The sequence below is a fragment of the Dermacentor silvarum genome, chromosome 9 (genome assembly GCF_013339745.2).
Source record: "Dermacentor silvarum isolate Dsil-2018 chromosome 9, BIME_Dsil_1.4, whole genome shotgun sequence".
Classification (NCBI taxonomy): domain Eukaryota; kingdom Metazoa; phylum Arthropoda; class Arachnida; order Ixodida; family Ixodidae; genus Dermacentor; species Dermacentor silvarum.
This window is the reverse complement of record NC_051162.1, coordinates 124,458,555-124,478,917: the sequence shown is the minus strand read 5'-3', so window position 1 is coordinate 124,478,917 and position 20,363 is coordinate 124,458,555. Positions and strand designations below refer to the sequence as shown.

General features: G+C 43.6%; 1 protein-coding gene across 1 annotated transcript in view; it reads right to left on the bottom strand.

The window, feature by feature from the left end:
- Positions 1-6,298: 6,298 nt before the first annotated feature.
- The window catches only part of LOC119464236 (solute carrier family 22 member 6-like), a 32,448-nt gene continuing 18,383 nt past the window's right edge, over positions 6,299-20,363 (bottom strand). Inside the window, exons 8-11 of the mRNA XM_037725126.2 lie at positions 18,708-18,922; positions 14,089-14,270; positions 11,485-11,630; positions 6,299-6,432 (exon numbers count right to left, since the gene is read on the bottom strand). Coding sequence (XP_037581054.1) covers positions 6,342-6,432; positions 11,485-11,630; positions 14,089-14,270; positions 18,708-18,922 — 634 coding nt within the window. The 3' untranslated portion in view covers positions 6,299-6,341. The remainder of the gene's footprint in view (positions 6,433-11,484; positions 11,631-14,088; positions 14,271-18,707; positions 18,923-20,363) is intronic.

The window sequence follows — 20,363 nt, the reverse complement described above, 5'->3', positions numbered from 1 at the left end:
CCTGGGACACAGGCGTCTACAAATAGCTGAATGTATCAATACACGCCCAGACGGGTTGCATAACCTGCTCATTGCTACACGTTGAACACCTGACAGGGCTTCTGCTCTGCGACTTGGCTTACGCAAGCGTTGCTTGTACGACATATAACGGATGGCTGTACGGCGTAAAAAAAATAATGTGCATATCGTGCTCGTTTGAATTCTCGTCCGCGTTTTCTTTTATTCCATTTTTTATTCTTTCTGTTGCATGCTTTAAATGAAAAAGGAAACTCCGCTAGCCGTTCGCGTTCATTTATATGCAGGGTACACTGTCACATTACGTGAAGCTATCGTGCCGCTTAGTCGTGGCATGACATACGCAAAGAGAGTACAGCAAGAAAAGACTATTTTGGTGCCCTACATTTTATGCGACTAGACTTAAAAGGTGACGCCCGACGTTTCAAAGCTAACACAGCGCCACTACCTATGCAACGATGCTTTTCTATGCAACACTCAGATTGAACAACTCTTCACTTGAACAACTTTTAGTTCACAACGTAACGTTGCATAGTCTGAGCGTTGGCTGATGAGGATAAAATATGGCGTTCGCTCAACATTGTTTTATTTCTAATACAATGAAGTTTCACCTGCAAATAGAAAAATATCTCAAGAATGAGACGCTGTTCGGGGTATCTCACAAACGAACACGTGGCATACGAAAAATTCTTGCATACAAGAAGGCTGTATGTGTAGAACAATCGCTGCTGAAATTGAAGGCTTACCACTCTAGTCACACGCTGAACTTGCTGGTTGTTTAGGTAAGCCATAGTCCAGACATTCATTTCAATCTTTACATAAATCGATTTACAATTAAGGCTCCAACAGGTACATACAGGTTGCTGGTGGGCCATACTTTTAATTGTTAGTGAAAAAATCGGCTACACAGAGCCAAAAAAGGTACATTTTGACCAATGTTGGTTATGAAATTGTTACTCAATAGGCATGAAACATTGTTTTTTTTCTCTTTACACTGGCTGTTTTCATGAATGCAGGAATCAAAGTTCACGATAATTCTTCACGCTGCATGTTCGGCTAAACGCATTAAACAAATCCATTGCACAATGTTCTTGCTTGGTCAGAGACGACATACCAATGCAGCATTCACTGCTGGCGATTACTAACATCGAATGCGTGCAAATAACGGCAAAAAAACGTATTTGCACCTGTAAAACATCCAGTAAAATTCGATGTTTCTTCGGCTATTGAACTTACAGTCGAACAAGCGTACGTTGAGAACATTTTCTAGCCTTGTTTCTTGGGTTCAATTTTCAATCGTGTGTAAAATTTGCGGTCAAAAAATTAAGATGTCCATAACACAATCTAAATGCAGACGTGTACATTTCGTAGATGAATGTTCTGTGCCGTCGCATAACGTTTTAGAGAAAACGGCATGTTGCAGTGAACGACAAGTAAACGAAGAAACTAAGCAATGATTTTTGCGTAAGTTGTAACAGCGTGAAGCCAAGAGACAACGCAGCCAAGCACGATGTGCCGTTGCTCGTGTGCACCTTTGCACACTTGATCACATTAAGTGTCCATAAGCCTCCACTTAATGTGATGGGTACACACTTGATGCATGTGATTCATGTGCATTATGCAAACCTAATCACATTAACGGTGCGTAGGTCCACACTTAATGTGATATGCATACAGTTGGTGCAGGGGAATAACGTGCATTATGCACGCCTAATGACAGTAAGTGTGCATAGGTCGCCACCAAATTTCATCAGCGCACAATTGATGCATGTGAATAATGTGCATGAGGCACGCTCAGTCACATTAGGGGTTCATCCGCCCACACCTAATGTTATAGGTACACACATGGTACATGAGATTATAGGGCATTATGCATACTTATTCTCATTAAGCTTGCATAGGTCTCTACTAATTCTGAAAGGTGCCCAATTGATGCATGTGAATAATGTGCGTTCTGTACACCTAATCACATTGAGTGTGCATAGGTCCAGGCGTAATGTTATATGTACACACTTTATGCATGTGATTATCAGGAATTAGGTATTCTTAATCGCATTAGGTATGCATATTACATGATTTAAGCACGATTGTTCAGCAATCGCCACCCCATTACACTTTGAAGGACCGCACTAAATGTAAGAGAACAGACAGCTCGGCTGGTTGGGTGCAGTTCCATTGTAAAGGAGCGCAAACCAACGACACAGAGCACCTAGAAGCCACAGGCGTTTAAGTTAAACGGGTTCATTTCAACGAGGAATAAATATACAGGAAACTAGCGAAGCCGAAAGAAAGAAGGTGAACAAAAAACATCTGGTAAAAAAATTGGCCTATGTCGCCTGCCGTCGAGGCACAAGATTTCGCATTCGGAAAGGGATGTGGATGTACAACTCGCACATATATCACAGAGCTTGTTAATAAAGAACGTTTTCGTAATCTCCAGGCTTCTCTTGTGGCTGTTACTATAAAAAACTGATACGCCCTCAAGTGACGGAATGCACTCACATTTTGAGCAATGTGCTGGCCGGTGCGGCCTTCAATGAAGAGCTCGCGCAGGCATGCATTCAAGCGGCGCCAAATCTACCTTGTACACCTTGTTGCAGTACAGGAGAATGCATTAAACCACATCGCATCGAGAATTCGTGTAGTGATTAGTATTCTTTAACCCGCAAACTTTTCCCAAACCACCATGTTTCATTTTTGTTTTGTTGTCAGTTATGAAACACAGCCACTGCAACCACATGGCTACTTACCAGAAAAAAGAAACACTATATCAACATTAAATTCCTTGCCGACATTTTTAATCGTACGCGAGAACACGTGCAAATAGGTAATGAGCACGAATTTTTTGCCGCCTTTCCTTCATTTCATGAGAAGAGCCTATACATTTTATTCTTTTGTAAACCTTGAAAGGTGTACAAAATTAACACGAGCATGTCTCTGGGAACGCCAGCTACCTGCAACCTAGAAGTCTAACTCGAAAAATCATTTGCCCTTGCATGAACGCACGACTTCATAACTGCAGACTGCAAAGGGCTGACAGCTACACCAGATTTTACTACCTCTTAGTGGTTGGGCGAAAACATTTTCGTCCACACTACATTGCAAATAGCTGGCTTTCCCACAAACGTGCTGGTTTTTGCCGGTCGAAAGGTATTCAAACGAATAAAAGATTTAGGCTCTTCCTATGGAATTCAGAAAACGCGGGAAAAAATTGACAGTAACTTTATATTTGCATGCGTTCTCGCATAGGATTAAAAATGGTCAGCAAGGAATTTATAGCTTTTTCCTCCAGTAACCAATTGCAGCGGCTATGCTCCATAATTGCAAGAAAACTAAACTACTGAAACTTGGTGGTTTAAGTAAGGATTGCGTGGTAAAGCATGCTGATCACTACGTGAATTCTCGAATGCAATGTGGTTTACTGCATTCCTCTGTCTTGCGCCAAGGTATACATTCGGCAGACTAGGCGCTGATTGAAGTTATGCCTGCATGAGTGAAGGCCGCTCTGGGATTATATTTGTCGGTACATTGAGCAAAATGCAGATGCGCACTACCCTTTCAGCGCAGATCAGTTCTACATACCGACAATCACAAGAGAAGCAGGAAGATTGCTGAGGCGTTTTTTGATTAACATGAACTGCGATATACATTTGAGTTTGCCGTCGATATCACTTTTAGGATGCGAAATCTCGTTCCTTGAGGGCGCGTGACAAATGGTAATTTTTTTCCATTTGTGTTTTGCTCAACTCCTCTCTTTTGGCTTTGCTTTTTTTCTTGCATATTTATTCCTCATTGGAGGAAACCGGTTTCAGTTAAGCGCTTTTGACGTCTAGGCGCTCTGTTTCCATTTGTTTACGCTCCTATACAATCAATGGACGTTCAAAATGTACAGCGTCGACCACATCTAAGGTTAACACCTCATTAGTATTCAAGACATCATAGAAGCTGATATTCAGTACTTAATTCGAAAAATCATTATTGTGTTTATCTACACCATGATTACACATCGTATAACAAACGTTTCACTCGTGAAGTAGAATAAACGCTGTAGTTTTGCCAGCTTAAATACTAATGAGGTGTTCACCTTAGATGTGGTTGACCCTGTACCTTCAGGAACTTACCTTGAGCTACAACATGTTCTTGAACCATCGTCTATGGTGCTGCTTATGCATCATGCGCTACGAAGGCTGTTGTAACTCTTCGGCGAGACACTGGTCTCAACGAGATACTTTACTATTTGCTATGTTGAGCGGTTTGTGTGTGTGTGCTACGCGTGTGTAAAGAGTTGTATGTCCTGTGTGTATAATTTTTATTTCAGCGCAATCACCTGGAGTTGCATGCTAGGAGTGAAGCCAGTCAAATCTATCCACCATTCATTAAAGAGCCTCTCTCTCTCTCTCTCTGGGTGTGTGTGTCTCTCTTCTTCTCTCTCTCTATGGTGCGCGTGCGAAACCTGGCGGATCGGTTCTTCTCAAAATGCAGCTCGTGTGAGTTTCCAGTCACGGTGCACCTTTGCAAACGTCTGGTACAGTAATCGGCTTCCCGAGCGCTTTATAAGCAGTGACAATTGTAAGGCTTTTGGCGTATTCTGAACACATGGGATTCAAGAAAGACAAACGAAGTGGAAAATGAACAGGCCGGATGTAAAAGAAACCGGCGCTCATCCGCTTCAGTTTTGCTTTATGATAAAGTGGCAAGTCCAGCAGCTCCACCCATGCAAAAGCAGCTCCGAAAGCTTCCGAAGCTCAATAGCTGCGAGAGAAAGAATAGCCTCCCGGGAAGACACCTTCTGCCTGCCACCCATTTTGATGCGAGAAAGTAGAGCACTGCGCCAAGGTCGTACGTCGATGCAGTGTGCCTCTCGCATACTAATTTATATAGACAGCTTGCTACTTAGTCCCAGTGAATGCTAAATTGAGACAATTGTCGGTTTCGCTATGCGGTAAGTCCATTCGTTATACACAGGTTTTTATAGAAGGTCGATATGATCAATAACGTTGCAGGCGCCAATGATCACCCCAGCGTTCTCAGCCGCATTCAGCGCAACGCTAAATGTTGATATTTCGATGCTTCGCCATCGGGTGAAACTAAAGTTTTTCTTGAGTATGACTTCTCTGCGCCGTTGTGTTATCGTAATGAAGCTGTGCGAAATAGCTTAAATCAACGGGCTTCTAAGATAAAGCATTGGGAGCTTGTCAGTAAACAGATATGTCACTGAAGATGTCCCCAACTTACTGCTCTTACAGTCCTTGCGTTGAAAGGTTAAGGTTTTTGAAAATGCAGTGAAATCAAGGTTTATATTACATTCGACGCAAGTTTGGGACGCGCGAGCGTCGTTGCAACAGATTCACGATTTTACCGTTTTAACGCACTTAATTGTTATTTATTATTGCTCCATTGCATTACACCACTGATGTATTTCCTTGATCAAAAGTATACGGAACAAAGGTGACGTGGTATAGCCATTTGTTTTCTCTGCATACGAATGTAAATTTAAATTCAGGAGCGCAGTGCAAACTTGGCATTTCAACTTTTTCAGTGCATTCGTTAGATTCGCTTTATGCGCATTAACAATGAATTAATTCAGTTTTTTTCAGCAAGCTTGTGGTCCGTATACTTTTGCTCACCGCATGTATATTCGAGATCTAGGGTTTGGAATTTTGAATTTTGTGCGAAGGCGGCTTTCAGTTTTTAAGAGATGAAACGGAATTGCGTGTATCCCTGCGAGTGCCACACGCTGAAATTGTTAACTTTCTTTTTCTCTAAAGCAAGCTCCCAGTAAAGTTATGAATTGGCATGAATATTTCACAGTGTCCAAGCAGGGGCTTCCAAAGAGGGTATAGCTTCTTTACCGCCACACAGGGACAGATCCAGGTCTCACTGTTCGCTCAATATTTTCAGCGCTGAAGGGCTGGTATGTCTCGAAAATGAGACGGGACGTCTTGATTTGTCAGCGCCACCACAGTATCCGCAGTAGTGGTTGGTGCAGTTTCCGACAGAAGTCGTCAGGTTTCTCCGTCAGAAAAAAATTAAATTCAAATGAATGACTCAGAAAATGAGGACACACTTTAGCCCGTTTAAGCATGGGGACTTTCGCTCTTCAAGCTGATGTTTCAACCGCTGTGACACAATCATCTGAGCATGTGCTCAAAGGATTTTGTAGTCAACCATACCTGGCAAAGCGCCGTACTTGAAAAAGGTAAATGAAAGCATTCATGAGAAAGGTACAAATGTCTTCAAAAGTAAAGCAAACCAGTGTAAGTCGCAACGTGGTTTATCTTCGGGTTTTTATCGAAACTGTTTATTTCATTGCAGTATACTTAAGCTCAGATCTTGTTCTCCTCTTCGCGATCCTCTGCTTCCACAACGTTGTAGGAGTCTGTGTTTCTTCTTGCGGCCTTCATTTTCTTCGATAACCTTGAAACACCGAGCAAGCGTGATGATCAGATACACAACACCATCGTAATGATAACTATGTAAGCACCAACACTACATTCGAATAGTGTCGTTATTTTTTCTTTCTTTTTTTTGGCTTTCTCGGGAACTAATTTAGATTACCTGAGGATCGACGCCCATCGACTTTCTGCACAGCGAGGCATCAAGGAAACTAATGTAAGCAGGAGCACCTTTGCAAACGTTTGGATGCTATCTCAATAGGTCTAAAATAGGCCTCCCCCTCTAAAAAGAAAATTTTACCATTGCTGACAGACTAAAATGAAGCAGTCATTTGAGCAGGATTGAGTATTGCATTCAAGTCATTACAGTTATTAGATTATCAATATATTATCAAGTTATTAGATTATTTGCATGATATGTTTGACAAGCCCTGTAGTTCTTCGCATAAGAGTATATGTACAATAACCGTGGTAGCTTAATGGTTTTGGTATGTTGCCACTTAGCACGCGTTCGTTGGTCCGATACGCGGTCGCATTCTGATGGCGACGGAGTATAAAAACACTCGTGTAGTTAGACCTACGTGACCATTAAAACCTGGATAGGTGGTCAAAATCAATTGGGAGACTGCGAGTATCCTCGTAGCCCTACTGTTTCTTTCCGACGTTAAACCGCGTAATTTGAAAGATATTGTTATTTCGTTGCTGATTTGGCACCGAAAGCACAACAGACCTTCCTTCACCCATTGATACGAACATATGACGCTCGGGGGTTTTCTGAATGCGCAATGCCTATTCAATTTTCTCACACAGGCCCGAGCATCTCATGATACTTCAGACGAACTTGTTGGTTTGCATTACGCGCCATAAACAAATTTGTCCCGCAACATTAGGCGTCATTTACCTCGAGTGATTTTTTTCTTTCTTTAACGCAAGGCACCCGGTACACTCAGGTCTCTAAAGGCATGTTCGTCATCAGTGTGACATATGAACCTTGAAAGGAAAGTAGCGAGTGCAGAGTTTTCAAGAATGAAAATTTAGGTAAGATAGATGATGTGATTACTGTTGTGGGACAAAGATACACCCGAAATAATGTAAACAGTTTTTTAGAGTGTATGCACTGTGGTATATATATACAAACCGCTAAAATGTTGCACACAAACCATGGATAGCAACGAAAACAATAAATATAGCAGGGGTGGCACTTCCAACTGATTTCTTTCGGGCACGGACCCAAAGGTAAATAAACTCCTGGTCCCATATGCGCAGCAGGCCTCACTCAGACCTGACGGGACGACCATCATCCCAAGCAAGTAATTTCAGTTTTGTACAGCTGTATTCACGTATCATTTACACTGCGCTGCCTGTACTTTTTTATGTAAGAAGCTTCAATTAGGCCACGTGTCGCCTGATTCTTGTTCCTGCCAAGAATCTTTATAGCATCACGAAACCACGCTCAAACTTGCAGTCCTTGCACTGCGCAGGTCGGTTGGCCTGTTAACTTTTTTTTATTTATAGGATGCCTTCTTGGTTGTACACTAAGGCAGCGGTTGGTCTATTCAACGTACCTTTCGTCGCACATCAGGCGATCCAATAGAAAACTCCCGTGCCACATTTGGCATATGCTGTGACACGTTTTCTTGTTCCACAGCATTCGCACAGCTCACGATAACTCGCAATACGTTTTCTCTGGTAGGTATATTTCTCCAGTTAGATTTCCAAACCTTACATTTCAACCCATTGACATAGGTGAAAATTTATTATTAAAATATTTTTATGACGCTACTCTTTCCGTGGAGCTTGCGTTTATGAGACCACTCGTTCCGGGCCCCACCCAGTAGGCTTGCGAACGGCTGATGAGGAAAATTAGCGCAATAAAAATAGAACCCAAACAAGAAAAGGCAGACAAGCGCTACTCACAACTGTTTAATTGTGCGGAGGGTGTTACATATAAATCATCTTCTCAAGCATGCACATGATAAAAATACAGAAAAATCACAGGAAGAACACGTCTCGGTAAAAGGATCAAAGCTTTAAGTGTGTTTTGAACTAACGACGCTTGCATGTTGGACCCGAGGAGGCAAACAAGCGACTTTCCATCAGCTTTCGCGACAGGCCTGTCACTTATCACTTGGGCTATGGTCACTTTCCATTGTTGCAAATAAGTTGTTGGCACGGCTGTCTGGCTCACGCTCATAGCCCGCGACCAGTCGTTTCTCTTTGTGAAAACACGCTTCAGAACGTTTCAGTGCAGGCGCGCATCCCCGTGATGACGTCATAATTTATTTATTAAGAGAACCAAATTATACTAGCCTCTATACTATATGAAACCTAAAATCAATGCTTTTCGGGGGGCACCGCCACTTTCTTAATAGCTTTTCAGCATCGACACAGAACATTTGAACATGTTTGTGGATGCATAAAGGATGTTTGGTTGTCGCAAGGGATAACATCCTCACGTTTAAGGGTAAGATTGAAACGCTGGTGGGGAGCAACGGTTCAGACCACAGGTATCTTGTGTTCCGGCATTTTCTCGCAAGGGAAAGAATGGTACTTGCTACAAACGACTCAAAAAGTGCGTTAAAATATTTGCAAAGCTATCACTGCAAAATTTTCTTGTCAGATATTTTTGTGCACCCACGGCTATAAGAATTGTTATGGTTTTTCAACCACGCCTTTTCTCATCACTCATAGGTGTGCTATTATGGGACAAGTTTACACGTAAGGGTGCAAAAAAGCTCTTAGAGTGTACTTAAGCAACGCATAAACGATCTTTATCAATGAGCGTCACACAGCTGGCTAGAAGAACCTTCCCAGCTCCCAAAAATAAATACAAACAGCACCCTCTCGTTCGCCATGAACACACGAGTAATAAATTTACGAAGCACCACATTTAGAGATGGCTTCTTCAAGCTGAACAAATCACGTGACAAGCCTCACAAGTCTTCGTTCATAAAATGGCAAAGAGGGTTAGTTTGTAATGATCCATTAGTTGGTGCTTTTGCAATGTACGTCATCTGTTCCACTTTGGAGGCTCAAAATCTACATTAGGCGACCAATAATAAATATATTATAATTTATCGCTCTGAGTTCCCCGGAAATCTATGGGCCATGAGAGAATACGAACAGGGGGGGGGGGGGGGCTGGGAGGAAAGGAGGAATATCGACCTCCTGAGGTTCTTTGACGTACAAACAATATATGATATACAAGCTCGTTTTGCATCCGGATCCCATGCTAATGTGACCGGCGTGGCTGGGATACGAACCCGTGACTTCGGGCTCAAATGCAGAACAGAACAGCCACTTAGACACCGCTGCCGTTCAGACATTTAACATACCTTATTGTAACATCAGGTGGGAAAGTGAAGAGCCTCGTGCATACCTTTTAGGCATTGCTCTCGTCCAAACATACGGATTTAAACCTTGGTGCCATTTTGAAACTTCTAGATGCAGTGCGTAAAATTAAGTCTGACCTGTGCTTCGGCACAGAAGTACTTTCCATAGAGCAAAGGAAGTGGGTCCATTGCGCTAAAATTGTGCGTAACAGCCACTTGCAGCCAATACTGATGATGGACCCATTATTAGCGATAAATTAACAACTTTGTGTATTCGGTCCCTGATAACTAAAACATGTGTGTGCATGGTCGTGACCCTGAGGCATGCAGACTTGTCATGAAAAGACGTTTCAATCGCGAAAACAAAGCATTTCTATGTTGCTATATCTAATATTTGTTTATTTAAATTGCCTTACAGGGCCAAAAGGGCATTTAGTATGGGGAACGAACAAGGAGGTATCGAATAAGTCGTTCATCTTTACCTTGTTACGCATGTGGCAACTCATTTGAAAACGTACAAAACGTTCCCTTCAACTTTCCTCAGTTTTAGTCACAAAAGCATGCTTTGGTATGAGCACTGCATCGTGTGTATGGGCGTCCTTTCAGTATAGAAAGTTTGCTTAGATTATGATTGAACGTGCCATAACAAAGATCAGCTTCCAAAGTCATAATAATCGTATTAACAGTGAATTGTGCTTGCCTTTTTATCTTCTAGCACTTGGTATGCTTTTGGTTTGTTTAACTATGTCGCATTTTTAAGTTCACTTGATTGATTGGCTTGCGTCTAGTTGCAGAAACTACCGAAAGCGCCGGTCATTTGCAGCTTTTTTTTTTCCTTTTTGTCGTTGTTGTTGCCGTTCACTGCTTAAGCATGATCGCGCTAATTGCTTTAAGGTTGGAACGCTTTCTTGTGGCCTCATGTTATCATCTTTTTGTCGTTGAACAATCTACTGCTCGTGCTTACAGTAGCTGTAACCATTTATTATTTCATCCAAAACAGTCTGCGAGAAATATTATATCGGAAGTCTTGCATTTGTGAAACACCCTCGCGCTTGGTGTTTCAGAAATTATTTGTAAAAACTAGCCGAGTACTTTACGTTACCGATAAACGGTAAGCTTAAAGAAATCAGTTTGTATATCGAACTTACGTGACATGACTTGCATAAACAAGTCTGGCAGATTCATTGCACTATTGATTTGGAGCATACAAGAACGTGGAGGCTATTGTGCAAGTTTTGAATTTCATAGGTTCGGCGCCAATTGGCTCAATTAACGAAGAGAACATGGTATACATCACACAAACTAATATAAAAGCTAATTTTGACCGATTATCGATAGCCAGAAGCAAAAACAGTCAATCTAATGAAAACTGCAAGAAATGGTGAACAAGGCTCATGTGGCGAAATAGGTGAAATTGGGAAAGCAAATGGATGCATGGACGCACCGTAAAAAAAAGATCGACAACTGCTTGGTTTAGACATGGCCGCTGGATAGATAAAGAAGCCGTGGTTTAGTCCTCCGGTGCTTATTCCGCCCAAACGTTCGTAATTCCTCCAAGCTTTTTTTTTTAATTAAAGGTCCGTGATTTGTTCCCGGGTTTCAGCAACATCATTACCCGGGCCATAGATCAGCCATAGATCAAGCACTCCACCTTCTAATACAATCCCTCGGGCCATTCTGACCTTTTATTTTTATCTCCCTTTCTCGGTCTCTGCCTGCGAGCAATAATCTCCAACACTTACTTGAGCGCTGAATATAGCTCGCCTTCTTCGAGAGTGTCGGGCAGAGGGCTGCCAAGTGTCTCCGGCAGCAGAATCATGGCGGAGGATATAATAAAAAGCATCGCCGAGTACAAAATAAGGACGCTCTTTTCACCCCACGACATGAACTGAAAAGAGTAATGAAACCAGAAGTCAAATTAGCACTGCAAATAAAAGACAAGGCCAGGCAGGACATTTACCTGTAGCAGTAACCTCGGAACAAAAGACAATTGTTCTGTGTCGGTGCTTTAAAGCAATCGTGATGCTTTAAAAGTTGACAAGTGTGTTGTCCCTAATCTCACTTTGCATAAATTGCTGGGCTAACACAAGCGGCGTCCCTCCGGCGTGTCTTAATTAGCGGTTCATATCCACGTATATTTCAAACGTCGCAGTCGTCTACGACTCCCGGCCATTTAATTTCTTTTTACCTTAGCACTTTCGCAAAATATTATACTGAACGTTTATAGGCTTTCTTAAGAAAATTTGTTAAACGTTATAACGTTATGAAAGCAGAGCAGATAATTTTTACAACAAGAATACATGCAATGGCAGCCGTATGGAGCATTTCGAAACGAAGTCGTCAGCGCACCGAAAGTACGCGGGATGTATATTTTTTTATGATTTAAACAGAATGATCTACCGGGTGTTTCAGCGAACACTTTCAAATTTTTCTTTTAATTTTTGAACTTGAATGCATAAACGACGTTTTGTTAAGAAAGTAAGTAAGCCAATGACTTTCTCCGCAAGGTTCGGGAAATATTATCTCGAAACTGGTGCCATCCTGAGAATTCGTTCCGAGTGGATCCGCCTTGAGGACTCAACGGCTGCAATTTGTAAATGAATTGTAATACTAATTGTAAAGATGAATTGTAATAATTGTAAGGTAATTAGTTAAGAACCTCTTTAGTTAATTTTTCTTAATTAGTTGATCATGCATTTGAATTTTTTGTGCAAGTAATATCCGCCTCTTCGAATAGACGAGCTCATTAACTAGAATTGAGCTATCTGCCACAGGCAACCTTTAAAAATCTTCAAGCGAAGCTTGTATTGGCTCACAAGTTTCGATGGCGTCGTTGTCACGCAAAAAATCACGTGTGGATCTGGGGCGAAGGAAGCTCGGATTGGTCGCGCCCGTCACGTGATCCGGCGCAGGCGTAGCTTTCCCCGCACCTGCTGTTTCTTTCTTTCTTGTCCCTGGCTCGTACCCGCATATTCCTGGCTCATACCTACATAGGCAATGCGGGTATGAGCCAGGGATATGTGGGTATGAGCCAGGGACAAGAAAGAAAGAAACGAAGAGCAGGTGCGGGGAAAACTACGCCAGCACGGGATCACGTGACGCGCGCAGCCAATCTGGGCTTCCCTCGCCCCAGATCAGTTTCGGCGTCCGGATGAGAAGGCCGTGCGTGCCGTGTTCCGCCGAGGAGCAGGCTGCCTTTGAGCAACCATGAACACGAGAGGACTGGGAGGCAGTCCTACTTGGCTGCTCAGACCTTTGAGCCCAAAGGGCCTTGGTCCAGAGAGCCAGGACGGCGGCTTCCACCAATGGGGTCCACCGACTAGGGACGCCACCTAGAATGTAGGTGCCCACTAGGGGGTCCACGCATCTCTTTATTGTGCAATAGAAGCTTCTAACCACCACCGCGAACGCACTAGGCAAAGGGCTCGTCGTCGACGTGCCAATTCTAGCGTGAGGGCTTCCGAAGCTCACGCGAAACGTCATCCAAGAGACGCGGACCCTGAGTTGCGGGAGCGCGATGTTGAGGCCAAACGTCACCATCGTTTTACCCTCCAGAAACGCGACAACGGTAGTGCACCCCTCGCTAACGCTAGCGCCAACTTCCCCGGTACGACGGTGAGGTTTCAACGCGAGTTTCTCAACCGGAACTTCCGAGCCAACTGTTGTGCGTGTGACCAGTCGTGGGTCGAGCGCAACGTGGTACTCGTCAGTGCAGTTCGTTCCGAGGAACACCGAAGATACACACAAGCTTTGTTTACGCCCCTTTCCTCGACAGGGGAGGGGCTACTGATTTTTTTTTCTTTTTTAATGTTCGCTCAAAAACCCTGTATATATTATCTATATGGCCTACGTTGGATTAAGTCTAATGCTTCTAGCATGCCGTTGCATCGACGCTTTCTTTGGTACTATAGAGTAAAATATATATCACTTTAAAACATTTTTTGTGGACGAATAGCGCCACACGTTGTTTTTTTTTTTTGCCAGCGTTAAAGTTTTCAATTTTCAATGCTCTTTCTGGACCTAAAGCATTCATACATTTTCAACATCATGATGGCAGTGCCTTTGGAGCACTAACAACCATATAAAATTATTCCGTAAGCAGGTTTTGCATAGTTCGTTACTTACAAAAAAGTCGAAGATTATGCGGATTCTACACAGGATAGCTGATACGAAGATGGCGCTGAAAATTTATCGCGTTATTCAACCGAATGCCAAAGCTATTTCACTGTGACGCTTGATTCGTGCCTAGGTAATCTGCGCTGACATTCGCTTTTGTTAGTTCCGTCAGTTTTGACCATTCTAATTCAAAAAATGACTTTAAGAAGACGTAATATGAGCGTACTTACGACGACGTTGATCCAAGGTTCGAGTGCGGCGCCCAAGCGGCCAACAGTTGTGCACAGCCCGAAGCCTCCGCTTCGAGCGACGGTTGGAAACATTTCGTTGATGAAAACAAACTGAGTGGTGTATCCCAACGTGTATGTGAACCAGCCGGCCATACGGACAGTCATTCGCAGGGCTAGATACTCTGTGTACAAAAACAAGTGACGTACACTGATGTTGCCTTCAGATAACGTGACAAAGAGTAAAAGTTTTGAACCTGAACATCCAGCACCTCTACAGGCGGTGAGATGGAAACAAGTGCCAAAGTGTTTTTTTTTCTAATATCTAGTAGTCCCTAAAACAATAAATCAGAATGCCCCTGCGTTGGGGAATTCAGCACACCTACCTACACTTTGGGACTGTAGACCTACTGTCGAAAACTCGGAGGATTGAAAAAATACTGAATTTTCTCGCAGAAGACAACGATTTCTGGACAAATCGATGCATTTGTTGTCCCGAAGAAGTGTCTGCAAAGCTTGGGTACTCGGCTTTCATATCCTTCAATCGATAATTATTATCCTTGCTTCTCCAGGTTCGCAAGGAAAAAGATCACTATCTTATGCCCACATTGCCATTAGGTAGATGAGCTGCTGCAGAGATGCGAACCAGTTTTGGCATCGTTTCGGCAACTAAAAGCTTGGAACACCAGGCAAACAATGACGATATAGTTTATATAACGCAGTCATGATGAAACAGCGTGAAAAAACAAAACTACAGAAGGCCTACCTAACGCACATAGCTGGTCCCGTGTGCATGTGTGCAGGCATGTGGTTATGGTTTTCAAGTACTTCTGTCTTTGTTTCTATTGCGTGCGCAATAGCCTGCCGGCATGGTTTTTTAGCGGTCTTTAGCATTGAGAGGGAGAGAAGCGAAATGCAGATTGGTGACCCTCAGGGTTCGATCATGGAACCGTTCTTGTCATTAGTATGCATAAATAACTTTACATCATACCTGTCCCAACACTGCATAGTACACACTGATGACACTAACAGTAGTCATTACAGCTGAAAAAGGAGAGCAATTGTACGCAACCACAGATAGAACATTACAACCGGCTTTCTGTGTTGCTTTCAGAAAATTAGTTAGTGCCTAACACCTCCAAAAGTAGTTACATGTTTTGTATGCGACAAACACGCGTCATAAATTTGGACGCCACTTAACGACTGAATAATCCATTGTTACAGTGCGCACATGAAACTAAGCTTCTTGGTGTGAGATTACACAGTAGGCTATCATGGCACCGACGTGTGGAACAAGTGAGTAAAAAGTTATGCAAAAACACGCCGATACTGTACGAATTGCGACATCTTCTCTCCCTCAAAACCCTGCTAGCTTTTTATCATTGCTTCATTCATTGCCACTTACCTTACACCATTGCTTCATACGGTTAAACGTACCCTTTCACTCTACCTCCCCTGCAAGTAGCCCAATACACTTCCCTACGTATCTTGCTGCTTCTAGGTAGCACGGCTCAATCCGTTTCGATCTTTTTAACAGAGGAGCTGAGTAAGCTCTTCGTTGCGCCGCGTAGTGCGAACCAAAACTGCTCCTGGCGATGACGTCACTGCGCGTTGCCTAGCAACCACCTCGCGGAGCGGCGTGTGCTTCGCCTCTTCTTCGTGCCTTGACATTGGACGTTAATGACACGGAAGAAGAGCATGCGCGCGGCGCGCGCTATGCTCGGTAGAGTGAAAGAGAAAATGAGAGCGAGAGAGAAGAAAATTGTAGCAGCACCAATGAGGCAATGCGCGGAGCTGCTGCCGACGCCGTCCGCGTTTCCCCGTTTCCCAACGTTCGCGCCGAACGCGCGCGGTGTCCGTGACTGCCGCAGGCGCCTCTGGCGGCGACTGGGCAGGTTTCGATCAGCCACGCCACGGCAAGTGTAGAGGCGCAGCTTGGCCGAGAAGTCACCGGGGCGATAAAGCTCGGAGCCGCCGAGACGGCGGCAGCACTCTCGTTGACTCTGTGGCGAGTACATGCAGCCTTGACATGGGACGACTACTGAAGATCAGGACACCCGAAGAAGAAGCCGCTCATCTTGAAGCACATCGCGTGGCCAAGCGAGAATCTGCGCGTCGGCGGCGAGCCCATTCGGGCAATCATTGTGCCTGTCGTGTTCTCTGTGTGTTTCCTGCTTTTCTTGCCATTAGAATGCTTAGTACAGCTTGCGACTTCTCAAGAGGTAGCCGGTGTTTCGGCCTGGTGAAGACACGCCCAGCGTAGCGAAAGGCTTTTATATTATGTGCACGTTAAAGAACCCCAGGTGTTTCAAATTAATCCGGAGTCCCCCACTACGGCGTGCCTCACAGATGGTGGTTTTGTCACGTAAAATCCCATAACTTTTACCCGGCAGCAGCACTCAGCATTTTCTAGCAAAACTTAACCAAGCCTAGTAAAACCTGGAAGAAGCTAGGTCGATCACCAGCTCCGCTGTTTACTCCAGCCTTGCGCCACTAGTGCAAGCTGCCCACATTTTTTTAAACTAAATATCCTACCAGTGAGGCAAATCGGTGAACATCGGAAAATCATTATAACGTTTAAGATGCTTCGCAGAGTAACACGCTAGATGGTCATAAGATTGCAGCATCAGTTAGTTCGATGAAACACTCAGTTCTCATCAGCGTAACTTCTCCCAGTTGTACGAAAAAACTGCTGAACATTTTCATTTGTCTACAGCGCTTCTGAACTCAGCAATTCACTCCCTTAAAACATAACGTACAAGAAGAAGATTCCTTAATTTAGAACCAAACTAGAACACTAATTTTCCTTCTCATAGAATATAATTAGGAGCTGAATATTGTACTCAATAATCACAATTTCCTACAATCCTACTACTCTTGCATTGAATAATTAGATATTTTGTGTCGCTAACAATGTTAAGTACTTTTTATTGCTCTTTTGATATTATTGCAATAACTATATGAGTCCCTCTCACTACAATCGACTGAGTTTTGGGATTCACGTGCCTAAAAATGAATTAGTGCATCTCTTGTTTATGTGAAAATAAAATTGATTGATTGGTTGTTAACAGGAAGCTAAACACTGTGGAATGAGAGAGGAAGAAAACTATTCATTCAAATGCATAGAATTCTCCCGGTGTGTATGTAACTAACTACATGTTGTTCTCTATAGGAAGCGGGATCAAAGACAGGAATACCCTAGGAAGAGGAAAGCCTAAAGATAAGAAAAGAAGGCACGAAAAATTATGGTCATCCGATGCACAGGTGAGGCAAAGGCGACAGTGCTGACGTAAATACCCTAGAGCTTGCAAGTTAAGCCAATTTCTTGACGAAATGCCGACAGAGCATGTATTAAAGGTTGAATTTTCTTTGAGCGAGAGAGCGAAAAAAGTCACAGTCCTGCGCGGCACACGCAGCAGTCACAGCGTAAGCTGGTGGAGCGGTTCAAGAGTAGTTCCGATTTGGGCACCAGGCACAACAGGGTCTTTGCGGTAAAGTCTGTTCACCTCGTGTTGACGAGAACGATCTGAACTGTCCGCCCGGCGTCGACGGCGAGCTGCGGCTTGTAATGCTCTCTGCGCAGCAGTCCGCTGAGCCCGATGATGCCTGGTTTCTAGCCGCGCACGTAGCTCTACGATTCGCTCCTTCAGTAGTGGTTCGTACCTTGCGAGGAGATACCATAACGTGTACCGAAGAGATATCCAGAATACGTGGCCCACATCTCACATCCCTTGACCCGTGGCACGGTACGTTGTTGTTGATGATGATGATGATGATAATAATAATTGTTTATTGGAATCTTCAAAACGGGCTGGTGACAAATAGTCACCTATCCTGCTTGAGTTAACCAGGACCAGTTGCATGCAGCATGCAACAGCCATATGCAACTTACATGTCGGGCACACTGCGTTTGCAGACGCCTTAACTAGATGGCACCACCATACTGGCGGAAGCTCGGGATCGCGTGGATTGTGCACCTCGTCTGAATCGCATCTCGTCATCTGCCTAGGGAGCCTTTATAGGGCTTTTCTCCGCTACCTGATAGCAAGCGCTTGCGTGGCTCAGTGGTAGAGTATGGCACTCCCGCGCATCGGGTCCGGGTTAGATCACGATGGGAACCGGGCACAAGAAAAAGTTCGAGGACAATTCATTACCTTGGCCCAACAAAAGTACTCCGCAAACAACGTTAGAGATTTTAAATAATAAGAGTACAAATAATAAACAAAAGTCTATTTTTGAGTGAAACAAAGAAGTGGTGAGTGCAAGATCTCTTAACGTCTTTAGACTAAAAGAAAGGATGCAGGAAGATGTATTTTTCGGAATTCGGCACTTTTGTTAATACGAAATAAAGATCGTTATCAGAACCACCAAGCTTTAGCGCCACATACTCATTATGAGTGCACTCACCCACACTCCCTCGTACCGACTCATATATTTATTTGAAACCCGTCAGCATACGAGTCAGTAAAGAAAGGTATGACTAGACGCGTACGAACGTAATGACTGCATATGACTGTGAGTAGACGCATAAATGTGAGTGAATAAATGTTCGTTTGAGTAAGCGTGAGTATGAACGTGAAGTAAGTGGAGGTAGGTGTGAAAGGACGTGAGTATGCACCCACCTTTGGGCGTAAATGCCGTGATGAGCAGGGTGAGGCTGAAGAATGCGTAGCTTGAAACCATGGTGGGAATGCGCTTGAGATATTTGGTGGTCACGAGGGACACAGTGTATCCCGCGCACTCCAGGCCAGCAGCGATGCCAAAGTTCAGGTACGGGTTTCCACCAAGCGTAGTGGCGGTCCTCGCGTAGCCGTAGTACACTATGTACGATAGAAAGCTGAAAGGAACCGGATCTGTGTCAACAATTTCATCGGTCGTATTCGCATGAAATCATGAAACCAAGTCAAGGAAGTAGGTGATGATATTGGTGGTTAAAATGATGATGGCCAACAATACGTTTATGGTTATTATAATAGCTCAGGGTTCTTACATTGAATTGGGGTAGCGACAAATATTCTCGTTAAGTGCGTAAGCTGAATAGGTAATGTTATGTATAGTACTGTAATGTAACTCTTTTCCTGCCTCAACTTTATTTTTTTACAGCTGCTTATCACTGTGATGATTGCTCCCCAATTGTTCCGCACTTCTTGTTCACGAATATTCCAATCGTCTCTTGGTGATCCCCACCACAAGGCATTTAGCGATCCCATTAGCTATACACCCCATCGTTTCTAAAAGGCAACCATTTGTTCCAGTTCTGGCTAGGTGTATATCCTCCCATTCTTTTACTATGTGCTTACTCGACCATTTTGTGGCAGCCATGTGGATTATTTCTGCAGCCAAGACAGGTTAGGGACTTCATAGACAAGCGACCATAGAGGCCTCGAACTAAAAGCGCATTTTTTATTGTAAAACTCATCATCTTTCGCGAATAACTAATCACGGATATCATCCCTAAAAATGTCAGCAGTCAGTAGATTTTGCACTCGTAGTCCCACGAGTCACATTAGCAGTCCTGACTTCGGAGGCAGACAGTCAATTTCAATCAGCGTGCGAAGTTTAACTACTGGGGCCCCGAAAACAGTGGTTAAGTTTGGAGGCAGATTTCCACAGCAAAAAAAAATTCTGAGGAATCTGCGGAAGTTTATATGTGTTGCATATTCATAAAATTTACATAATCAAGCTCACAACTGTACATAAAAGTCTGCTGCAGCATTCAGAGGCGTTATTTCTGGCCGTAGCGGACCGTTTTCAATGAACCGCGACCAAAGCTCCTCACAAGATGAAGACGATTTCGCTTGTTCAAGTATAGTACTTGATTTACTGTCTTTTTCAACGTCACTCGCGCGGCTCATTTCACTTATTTGGCTATACACGCTATTGTACAGTTACACCAGCGCTTCCGTCATTGCGCAAAGCTTACGTGATGTCACGGGGGGGGGGGGGGGGGGGAGTGTTTAAGCTCCAATCGAAAGTTACTAATTCCTTAGTTTGATTGAATGTAGCGGCACATTGTTATGTTCGGGAGCTTCTGACTTGCAACAGCAAATGTTAACCTAAACGCTAGTAAAGAACACACACAGATTATAGTTTTTCAGCTATTTAGATCGCTGGCTCTACAATCAGACAATCATTCGATCCTTCTTTTGATACATTGATTGATGTATTTTGCTTAGCATTTGAGTGATAGATTTATTGAACCTTATGTTCATCAGCCTAATATGTCCATGCATTGCACCAGCTTATTTTATGCTATGCCGGCAAACTTACGTATCTCA